This window comes from Microcaecilia unicolor, chromosome 11 (assembly GCF_901765095.1).
Source record: "Microcaecilia unicolor chromosome 11, aMicUni1.1, whole genome shotgun sequence".
NCBI lineage: Eukaryota > Metazoa > Chordata > Amphibia > Gymnophiona > Siphonopidae > Microcaecilia > Microcaecilia unicolor.
In genome coordinates this window covers 35,861,916-35,874,009 of record NC_044041.1, presented here as the reverse complement: position 1 = coordinate 35,874,009, position 12,094 = coordinate 35,861,916, and the positions used below count along the sequence as shown (strand labels likewise).

Genomic DNA, 12,094 nt, shown 5'->3' with positions numbered 1-12,094 from the left:
ATTCAATTACTCTCTCTTCTTTAACTTCCAAACAAAAATGATGTTTACTTACAGTTTCTTCAGATAACTATTTACATCATACTTGCAGTAGACATGGTAAAACTACTGAATAAAAAAAATTCTGTCAGTTGGTTATCATACAGCTTGAAGAGAGATTGCTAACACCGTCTTATGCTGACACAGACTGACTCACTCTCAGAGCAACTAGAGTGACTCGGACACACCCACAAGACATTACACTATATCCAATGACATCATAGCTCATAGAATTGTTGACAGTTAATGCATCCAGCACTTGTCTTTCACATATTCCTACAGGGTGCACTAAAGAGTGCTCTCTCATAAGTTAACCCAAATGTTCGTCCCAATACTTCCTGTAAAAAGTGAGAGATTGCTGACCAGTATGCAGAGATCCTTCTACATTGCCACAGACCATGAAAAAGTGTGGCTTCAACTCTTTTGCGTTTAGGACAACACTGAGAATTTGTTACCCCCACGTAGAAGGCCAGGAGATCCTCCTTTATCCACGACAGCAGAGTATAAAAAGAGAAAAACAACCCAAACTATCTGGGGCAGCTGAGCCTGCACAAGCCCCTGTGGAGGTCACCCGCCCTGCATTCCCTTATCTAACCACGATGCTGACAAGCATATGGCTGCTGCCCGAACTTCTAGGTCTCCAAGGCCTTTCCGGATGGTATCCCAACACCACCGGCCAGTTGCACTGATCCTGGGCATCTGTAACTTTATTGACATAATTGGAGAATTAACAATTACCATTATGGTGCCTGTCACATTACATTTCTGTGTACAGCAGTCAGACCTTCCGGCTATGGCTCCTTGTTTTGTTTCATTTATTTGTTCTGTACTACACTCCCAGTGCAAGACAGTGTATTGCCATGACAACAAAATGTAAAAAGCAATCACATACCAAAAGCTGTTAAAAATGTAGCTCCCCCCCCCAAACATACACAAATGACAGAGACTTCCATCATTCGCTCGCTTCTGTTAACAAACTCCCCACGGTTAACAGCATTCCCCCTCCTATCAGAAAGCCATATTTTGAGCTTTTTCCAGCTTTCTTCCTGCTTCATATCCTAGGGCATGCTATTCTGAACTTCTGGCCCTCTCACAGAGAAGGTTAACCCAAACCCTGCTTTTCCCCAACACCCCTCCTGAGAAGAGCATAGTGCCTTACCTGGCCGATACCAAGTCACCTTCTTTTACAAAGCTAACCAAACCTTTTCTAAACCCTGCTAAGCTAACTGCTTTTACCACATTCTCTGGCAACGAATTCCAGAGTTTAATTACTCATTGAGTGAAGAAATGTTTTCTCTGATTCATTTTAAATTTACTACTTAGTAGCTTCTTTGCGTGCCCCCCAGTCCTAGTATTTTTGGAAAGAGTAAATAAGCGATTCACGTCTACCCATTCCACTCCACTCAGTATTTTATAGACCTCTGTCATATCTCCCCTCAGCTTTCTCGTCCCCAAGCTGAAGAGCCCTAGCCGCTTTAGCTGTTCCTGGGAGGGACGTTGTCACATCCCCTTTATTTATTATATAGGATTTGATGCTGCCATTATGATACATTTTGGACTGAATTTGCAGAATTATAATAGGAAAAATGTAGACATCTTTTAAAGACTGTTGTCTTTAGCCTCTTCAAAATATTTGTTTACCATGGTGACAGTTCTCACTGTATGCATTATCTAATCCAAAATGAAGTCAAATTCTATTGTGCAAGCATTTATCAGAAAGGGTAAAATTGACACCTGGAATCCATGACAGAAGACCAATGCAAACAAGAAGATGCTAACTTACCCAAAGGAATCCATTACCAATGACAAGTTAGCAAAGTTAATAATCCATGTCTCATACATTTTACTAGCAGCAAACTATGTATGTAGGTCATACTTGAGAGAATACCCCAATATTGTAAACTCAGCTTATAAGGAACTATCACAAAAAAAAAAAAAAAGAAATCTGAACATACACATTTCATTCAAACTCTTTCTTTAGTGCATGTAAAGAAGTCAAAGTATACATTATAAAAGGGCAAGCAATTGTATGTATCCACACAAACAGATATAAATGAGGTACCTCATACCTTATAACCACAGAAGTCTAACAGAAGTAGCCACAAACTGCCGACTCCACAGCTAAAACATTGTCAGAAGTGACAAGCATTTCTTTCTACCTTGGTTGAGAATCCTCATTTTCACATTTTAGTTCAAATGCCCCTAATGTAGCTCTAAAACCCGACTAAACATGACTGTCAGGCACTGGTTTGAAATTGAATTTGTGTTGTAGTATGATAAACCGGGCTGTCTATAATAAAAACTGGAAACCTCACAACAGAGATTTTCTCTAATCTCTCAACCACCACTCTGCATAGAAGGCGAGAACTAACAATAATAGAACCAGGGGACACAAGATGAAATTAGAATGTGGTAGGTTTAAAACAGATTGGAGAAAGTTTTTCTTTACTCAGCGCGTGGTTAGACTCTGGAACTCATTGCCGGAGAAGGTACTGACGGCAGCCGGCCTTGCTGAGTTTAAAGGGGGTCTGGACAGATTCCTGAAGGAAAAGTCCATTGATCGGCATTAAAATTTGGGTCTTTCCCAGGTTCTTGGGGCCTGGATTGGCTGCTGTCGGAGATAGAGTGCTGGGCTTGATGGACCTTTGGTCTTTTCCCAGCGTGGCAGTGTTAAGTACTTATAACCCTACTTATGCCCTTCTCTGTACCTTTTCGAATTCCACTATACCTTTTTTGAGATGCAATGACCAGAACTGCACATATTATTCGAGATGCAGTCATGCACAGTTTGCAGAATCCCAGCTGAAGGCAGTTATGCCTGTAATTGCCAATTAGCACCAATTATAGCCAATAATTGATAATGCCAATTAACAGCTAATTATTAGTTTAAGTAATGCACATAACTGACTGTATTGTATAACCTTCACCCATTAAATTGCCTGAACAAGGTTATAGAACTAGGGGTTACTGTTCATCTGTCTACTGTGAGCCACCGTGGGTTAAGTGGAATAGAAATGTTGGATTAAGTTCAACTAAATTGTTGATTCCACAGCCTAAATCCAGTAGAACAGCATAAATTCTACACAGCCTACCAGAGACACCCAGCTGCAGCTGACCTGTGAGGCATTCCAGGCAAACCCTGCCAACTCACTAATTTGTATCCCATTAGACCATCCTGGTAATACATTCTTTTTTTTTTAAGGATTTTATTCCAATGATATCATCGAATGGTTTGACCCTTCACCCCCCCTTCCCCTTCCCCTACCCCTCCCCCTGTCCCTCCCTCCCCTAGCCCCCTCCGGGCTTGTGTTCTGATAGCCCCAGGGAGATCCCTCCCCCCTTCTGTCTGTTAACTACGAAATTGATATCATTGGAAAGAAGAGAGGAGGGTGAAAAGAAAACAGTGTTAGATTCTGATAATCAACACAGATGACAATTGCTTTTGTAGATTCATTTGTGAAAACTTTGTGAAAAATGTTGAAACATAAAGGATTTTATTCCAAATGAAAAGCAATACAATAGCTTCAACATTTGACATCCACACTAGCCAACAACAAAATGTCTTTACCAGCCCTCTTTGGTACAATGCATTAAGAAGCTCTTGCAATGCCAAAATGCTCTCTTTCTCCTCCCCAAATCCCTCCCTCCTTCCCATAAGGCAATCCTCCTTAGGAAATTAAGACAACTACGTAAATATTTTCAGGAAGATCATTTTGAGCCAACTGGATTATTGTAACATCATATATTTGGGATGTTCAAAAAAGGCTCCAAACAATTCAATACACGGCACTTCATTTGATTTTCTTTTCGTTGAAGAAATTTGACAGCTTATCTCAATACTATATTAAGCTGCATTGGTTGCCGATTGGTGCCAGAAATTTATTCAGATTGTCATGTTTTCTTTACAAGACCTCATATGGTTTTGGTTCCATCTTATTTTTATGGACATTTTAAATTAGCCAGAAATAATTTTTATTTATTTATTTATTTATTGCATTTGTATCCCACATTTTCCCACCTTTTTGCGGGCTCAGTGTGGCTTACAATACGATATGAATGATGGAAATACAATTTGTTACAACTTGGTTATGGAGTACATTGTGAAGAGTTATGCGAGACATAATAATAATAATAGGGATACTAGGAAGTAGCATAATATTTTTTTTTTCTTTTCCCTCCCCTAGAGGTATAAAAAGGCTGAAATTCTTTGAATATTTATTATCTTTCCAGGCAGCTAGGTTTGGACAAGAAATTTCACCTTGAATTAGATCATCTGGCTCCTACATAGAATTTCATCACAGTATTAAAACATTTCTAGTTAGGAAATACGTATTGAATTCAGTATAGTGTGAATTAGATGGCTGAAGATTAGGATATATATATTTTTTATTTTGTCATTTGTTTTTATTATTGAGAGGTCCTTTTTCAAAGCTGTGGTAAAAAGTGGCCTGCGGTAGTGCGAGCGTGTCTTTTGGGCCATTTTTTTTACCGCATCTAGGAAAAGGGCCATTTTTAAGGGCCGGAAAATGCACGTGCACTAAAATTGAAACCAGCGCCCGTCCGTTTTCAGCCTGAGACCTTACCATCACTCATTGACCTAGCGGTAAGGTCTTATGCGCTACCTACGCGGTAAGCGTGCAGCGCATGCCAAGTGCTGCTTACCGCACACGCCAAATTCAGAATTATTACATAGGGTTGGGGGGCGTGGCAAGATGGCGGATGCAACCTGCGGTTTGGGGAAGCGCTCCTAGATCTTCGGAGCCTCTTTGTGAAAGCTTTACCTTTTCTCTTTTTTTTTGATATCGCTAAACAAATGCCGCACACAAAGAGGAAAGGCGCGACGAGGATGAAAATCCCGCCTGCCTCATCTTCAACTCCGCTACAGTCGACTCTTGAGCGCTACTTAACCGCCGGATCCCAACTCGGAACGAAAGGGACGGGACCCGCAGTAGAGAGCCCGGGAGAAGAGGACTCTCTACGGGCCAACGAAACATCTTTATCCCCTCCCCCGGCTTCAAAAATACCTCCGCATCCAGTAGCGATTGCAGTAAGAGAAGGAGATTCGAGCTCCACCGGAAGTGTGAGTAGCGAGAACCCTGAGCGGGATCCCGAACTGCAACAGAAACGCCTGGAACAAGCTCCCCCAGTATTGGTGGAGAGCGTAGAAAGAGCTGCAGAGGTGAATCTGGAGACTATCTGGCAGGTGTTGAAGAAAATGGAGGTTTGTTTACAGGAGTCCCGAGGTGAGGTTACAATTTTAACCACTAAGGTTGGAGAACTTCAAGGTTCAGTAGAAAAGATCCAAGCTGAACTCTCAGATAGAGTTAAACATTTACAGCAAGAATCAGAACAACTAACTGAATTTAAGGCAACTGTTGTAAAAGATAAACTATTTTTGCATAACAAAATAGAACAACTTGAAAACTACAACAGGCGCCTAAACTTAAGGGTTTTGAACTTTCCAAGACTCCCAGGGATATCACCTTTGGACATGTTTAAATGATATTCTTTTGAGATATTAAAGTTACCCCAGGAAGTTTTTCCTCCCATAAGTAAAATTTTTTATTTACCCCAGAAGAAAGGAATAGAGCCGGGTGAACCAGGCGGTCTAGGAGAGAAAAGTCTGGACTTGGCGAATATATCCGAAATATTAGAACAAACTTTGGACGCTAATACGGAGCGAAGGACTTTATTAATCTCATTTACTTTTGAGCAAGATCTTAATGCAATTTTACGTCTTTATTTTCGAAATTCAGTTACTCTATTTGCGGGTGCCAAGGTTTGGATGTTTCAAAATGTTACTAAAACTACTCAACAGAGAAGAAAACTTTTTCTGGAATTAAAACAAAAAACTTTGGACTTGGGTGGATCTTTCCTACTGGCCTACCCATGTAAATGTATAGTTCGGTTAGGTTCAACAAAGTATGTCTTTTTTTCGCCTGACCAATTGAGAGTCTTCTTAGATTCTAAAAAGCCTGCTATGATATGAGTTTGGGATTGCATCAGTTCTTCTTAAAATTGAATATAATAAGTAACTTCTCTAATATGTTTGCCCGCCCCCCTCTTCTATATGTGGTCTAAGGAAGCAATATAACTGAATGTTACAGATTAATAGTTTAGTGGATACTGATGGTAAAGAAAAAGAACAGAGGAAGGAAGGAAAAGGAGGGAGAAAAGAAAAAGAAAAATGTTAGTTGCTAGGGGGAAAGAAAAATTTTCCTTTTTTTTTTTTTTCTTTCTCTTCCCTTTATATTTATATTTGAGTTGTATCCATATACCTTATATAACATTATGATGCTGTATTTCATAACAATGTAAAATTTACGTGTCAATTTAAATTGAAATTAATAAATAAATAATTTAAAAAAATTCAGAATTACCGCCTGGCTCATTCGATAGCTGGGCGGTAGTGCCGATTTGGCTCGTGCTGTACGCATGTAGGCCTTGTGCAACTTAGTAAAAGGGCTCTAAGTGAATAGTGTGGTAGGAAAGGTTTTCAAATTTTTTATGATTGTAATTCCTGGGGATTCACCAGAATCTTAACTTTGTAAAGTGCTCTGAACTGGAAGGCTAGTGCGGGTTATAAATTTTGCTATGATTATTATTATTAATTTTTTTTTTCTGATCATCTTTAGCGATGTAGCCTGCTGGCACCAACTTAATGAACCAACATTATAAAAACGTCTTGCGAATCATAAAGAATTTACTGTGCTCAGCTGTAGGATAGCGAATGTATATTTGTTTTCCACTAGCATCCTGTTCAGCAAATCTCAACCGTAATCCAGGACAAAATTTCATCCTGCTTGTCCAAAATTCTGCAGCACGACTTATTTTCCGCCAAAATCGTTATACCCACACTAGCCCGCTCCTCAAGTCACTTCACTGGCTCCCTGTCCGCTCCCGCATACAGTTCAAACTTCTCTTACTGACCTTTAAATGCATCCATTCTGCAGCCCCCCATTACCTCTCCACTCTCATCTCTCCCTACATTCCTCCCCGTGAACTCCGCTCACTGGACAAATCTCTCTTGTCGTCCCCCTTTTCCTCCACTGCTAACTCTAGGCTTCGCTCCTTTTCCCTTGCGGCACCTTATGCCTGGAATAGACTTCCTGGACCTATACATCTAGCTCCATCCCTACCTGTTTTCAAATCTATGCTGAAAACCCACCTTTTCACCACTGCCTTTGGCTCCTAGCCACTACTCAATTGCCCTCCCCTTGTTCCTTCTCACCCAGTACTTCCCTCACCCTTAATTGTCTTGTCTGTCAGTATTTTTAGATTGTAAGCTCTATTGAGCAGGGACTGTCTCTCTGTGTCAGGTGTTCAGCGTTGCGTGCGTCTGGTAGCGCTATACAAATGCTAATAATAATAATAATGTGCCCTTATAATGTGACTGTGATACCTTTCTCCAGGGTTCCTATGGTGTGGTGAAACTGGCATACAATGAAGCTGACAACACCTACTATGTAAGAAATCAATTCTGCTTTAACTTTTCTTTAGCTGAAGATTCAGTTTTTTTCCTCTGATGTAGGAATTCTCCCCCTTTAAAAAATGTGCACTCCACATGCTGAAATGTTGACTAGATTTTTCTTCAGCAAGTAAATTTTGTTTACATTTTTGCTGCATGAAAATTACCTCCACATTAGGCCATCCAGGGGATTAAAAGTTTTGCTGAGTAACATTCTATACAGCTCTTACATGTGTTTGTATATATTGGGGCTCATTTTCAAAACAGAAAGATGTCCAAAAAGTGGCACAAAATGGCAGACGTTTTTTTTTTTTTTCCAAAACGTCCAAATTGCTATTTTTCGAACCCTGTTTTTAAGATGCTTTTCTATGCAGTTAATCTGCAGTGCATCCAGATCACAAGGGGGTGTGTTGGGGGCGGGATTTGGGTGGTCCCAAAACTTGGATGTTTTTGTGCCATAGTGGAACAAAGCATGGCACCTCCTTACTCCCCCAGTAGTCACTTACCCCCTCCCATCCCCCCCCCAAAGATGTGAAAGAAACGGTACATACCAGCCTGTATGACAGCTTCAGATGATATAGCTAGTCCTGTTAGAGCAGCGAGCAGGTCCCTGGAATAGCCTAGTGGTCAGTTAAGTGCACTGTAGAGAAGGGAACCCAGGCCTGTATCCCATTGTGTGAGCACTCCAAATCTCACCAAAAACCTACTGTACCCACATATAGGTGATACCTGCAAGCAAAAGGGCTATTGTAGTAGTGTACAGTTGGGTACGTTTGGTTTTTGGTGGGTTTTGGAGGGCTCATCATACAATATAAGGGGGTATAACGGTGAGATGTGTTCCTGGGACCTATATGAAGTTCAGTGCATGCCCACTAGGGTGCCCTACTGCTCTGCTGGGATGTCTTTGTGACCAGTCTACTATGAATGCTGCCCCTCCCCCCCCCCCCCCATATATCCCAATGGCATGTTTTTGTGCATTTTTCCCTTGGACGTTTTAAAAAATGGTCACAAAAGAAAAATGCACTGGGCACAAAACTTTTAGGAAATGGCCGTTTTCGAAAAGAGAGATAGACCCTTTTCTGGTTTGAAAATTGTTATATTCAGCATTTGATTTTTGGATGTTTTCAGCAAAACGTCCAAAATCAGATTTAGTCGTCATATTGAAAATTCCCTCCAAGTCTTCTGAAGGGAGATAAGTCCTCAGCAGGAGGTCAGGTCTTGTGGTGGAGCACTGTCTGACAACGCAGGTTCCGTCTTGGGACACAGGTTCAAGCCTCACCTCTGCTGTTAGCAGTGGCTTTTAATCACCTGGTGCCACTGGGAAGCAACTGAGAACCAGATGGTTGTCTTAAACTGGATCTCCCAGTCAACCACTTTTATATTATTCTCATAAATATCAATAGAAATCAAACAAAATAAAACATGGAAAAGAAAATAAGATGATATCTTTTTTTATTGGACATAACTTAATACATTTCTTGATTAGCTTTCGAAGGTTGCCCTTCTTCGTCAGATCGGAAATAAGCAAATGTGCTAGCTGACAGTGTATATAAATGAAAACATTCAAGCATTACTATGACAGTAAAATAGATACCATTGGAGATTCTACATGGAATGTTGCTACTATTGGAGATTCTACATGGAATGTTGCTATTCCACTAGCAACATTCCATGTAGAAGCCTGCGCGGCCACATTGGTGATCTACAAGGGCCGACTTCTACATGGAATGTTGCTAGTGGAATAGCAACATTCCATGTAGAATCTATAGAAATCAAACAAAATAAAACATGGAAAAGAAAATAAGATGATACCTTTTTTATTGGACATAACTTAATACATTTCTTGATTAGCTTTCGAAGGTTGCCCTTCTTCCTCAGATCGGAAATAAGCAAATGTGCTAGCTGACAGTGTATATAAGTGAAAACATTCAAGCATTACTATGACAGTCTGACAGGGTGGGAGGAGGGGGGTGGGTCGGAGGTATGCATGGGGACATCAAAGCATATCACTGATATTCTAACAGGATGAGTGTGGATAGGTAAAGCTGTATGTCTCTGTTGATCACCCCATCCCTCACCTATCCACACCCATCCTGTTAGAATATCAATGATATGCTTTGATGTCCCCATGCATACCTCCGACCCACCCCCATCCTCTCACCCTGTCAGACTGTCATAGTAATGCTTGAAGGTTTTCACTTATATACACTGTCAGCTAGCACATTTGCTTATTTCCGATCTGAGGAAGAAGGGCAACCTTCGAAAGCTAATCAAGAAATGTATTAAGTTATGTCCAATAAAAAAGGTATCATCTTATTTTCTTTTCCAAGTTTTATTTTGTTTGATTTCTATTGATAACCTTAAGAGTGGACTAACACGGCTACCACACTCCTCTTCTCATAAATAGAAACTCCTTTGGCATTACAAGTATGTTCTGACCCTGGTAACGCACTCTCCTTTGTCTCATTATCTCACAGGCAATGAAGGTGCTTTCCAAAAAGAAGCTAATGAGGCAAGCAGGCTTTCCACGTAAGTGATGCACAATTTTGTAAAACAACAGTAGGCAAAATCCCTCTGATTCTATAAAAGTCACCAAAAATTGTGTGCGCAAATTTAGGCACACCTCTGATTTATGTGTTCAGTTTAATAGAATGAGTCAATTAATGCCAATACTTTGCTTTTTAACAAGCAATAATTGGCACCAATTAGATTTAATTGGGATTAACACGTGTAAATTTAGGCACAGGATCCACACCTAAAATTTACTTGTGGCCCGAAAAAGGGGGCGTGGAAATGGGAGGATCATGAGCGTTTTGGGGCGACTCGGAGGTGTGGTTATGAGTTATACATGTAATTATAGAATATGGGTACTTTGCACATAAATTTAGATGCAAGCATTAGCACCACGTTTTCGTTGGTGCAAATGGCAGTTCCTAAATTTACGCACAACCTCTCTGGTTACTCGCTAATTATATAAACCTCGCCGAACTTTAGGTGCGGCTTATAGAATACCGCTTAAGCGTTTTTTCGATGCCGATTTGTAGGCGCCATTTATAGAATCTAGTCCAATGAAGGCAGTTCTATAAGTTGGGCCCCACATTTGTACGCCATGGTGTGTGTAAATGTTTATGTTTACTTTGTCTCGATGTATTGCTTTTGCTGATGGGCCGATCAAAGCGGTTGACAAATAAAATAATGAATGTAGAAAAGAACCAGTCATACCAATTACCAGTCAAACTGCAAACTGGGTAAGATCAAGCACCAGGACAAGCCATCTAACTCGAATCACTTACTAAAAGCAGTTTTAAAAAAAATGAGTCTGAAGTAAAATTTTAAATTTCTGATGAGATGGTTTGGAGCGGATATATCCTGGGAGATCATTCCATAACTCGGGCGACAAAATAAAAAGCCAAATGATGTGTTATCTCATAATGGGCCTGCTTGGGTCTGGGTAAATGTACAGAAAACCAGCACTTTCATGGCTAAGTGGCAGCTAAGTGACTAAGTTCTATTCTGTAAAGGCACCTAAGTGGTATAGCGTGTAAATGCAAAGGGAGTTCACATGGATGAAGCATGGGAGGGGCATGAGTGGAGCATGGGAGGGGCATGGGCAGAGCATGAGAGTCATGGGTGGAGCATGAGAGGGGCATGGGTAGAGCATGGGCAGAGCATGGGAGGGGCTTGTGTGAAACTGTCACTTACACATACAGCTTACAGAATACTGTAACTTACTCTTGCCCTTCCCACATTTATAGACCAGGGGTGTAGCCAGACACCCAAATTTGGGTGGGCAGAAGAACTCTGCCTTGTCCCACAAGTGATTTGGTCTCTCCCTCTCTTGCCTGCATCCAAATGGTCTCTCAAACATCCGCCCTTCCCTGAATACCTTTTAAATAGCAGGTTTTCACCAAAAGGGAGCAGCAACTAATACACACTGCTCATGTTGGCCCCACAGCCTTTCCTCTGATGCAACTTCCTGTTTCCGCATAGGCGGGAATACATCAGAGGGAAGGCCTCGGGGACGGTGTGAACAGTATGTATCAGTCGTTGCTTGCTGCAGGCAAAGATGTGCTATTTAAAAAGTATGCAGGAGGGACAGTTGGGAGTTTTTGGCTGGTAGGGCTTGAGAATCCTTGCCAGCCACGTTATAGATGTGTTGCTACTGGGTTGGCCTGAAACCAAAGTGGATGGGCCTGGGCCCACCTGAGCCCACCCTTGGCTACGCCACTGTTATAGACTGCAGTTATGCCAGGTCTGTGAATAATGTACTTGTGAATATGTAAATCTTAGGCACACCAATACAGGGTTACCACAGATTGACTCGGTTATTCGGCCATTGGTATTTTCTCTCCACTGTATTCGTTCAGTTCGCCTCTTCCTTCCAATTTCTTCGTCCACTTATTTTGGCCCTAGCCATATCTCACCTCGATTATTGTAACTGTCTTTATGCCGGCATCCCTCTTCAATCTTTGAAGCGCCTTCAGCTCATTCAATCTACATCATTCAAGATGCTCTACAATGTATACAGTTTTGACCATGTTACCCCTCTGCTTAAGCTTGAACACTGGTTTCCAGTTACTGCAGGTGTCA

At 41.2% G+C, this 12,094-nt stretch overlaps 1 protein-coding gene across 2 annotated transcripts in view; it reads left to right on the top strand.

Annotated features, from left to right (window-relative positions):
• The window catches only part of CAMKK2 (calcium/calmodulin dependent protein kinase kinase 2), a 119,242-nt gene that overhangs the window by 59,307 nt on the left and 47,841 nt on the right, over nt 1-12,094 (top strand). For both annotated transcript variants that reach the window (XM_030217756.1, XM_030217757.1), the window contains exons 4-5: nt 7,449-7,502; nt 9,982-10,033. In XM_030217756.1, the coding sequence (XP_030073616.1) occupies nt 7,449-7,502; nt 9,982-10,033 (106 nt within the window). The remainder of the gene's footprint in view (nt 1-7,448; nt 7,503-9,981; nt 10,034-12,094) is intronic.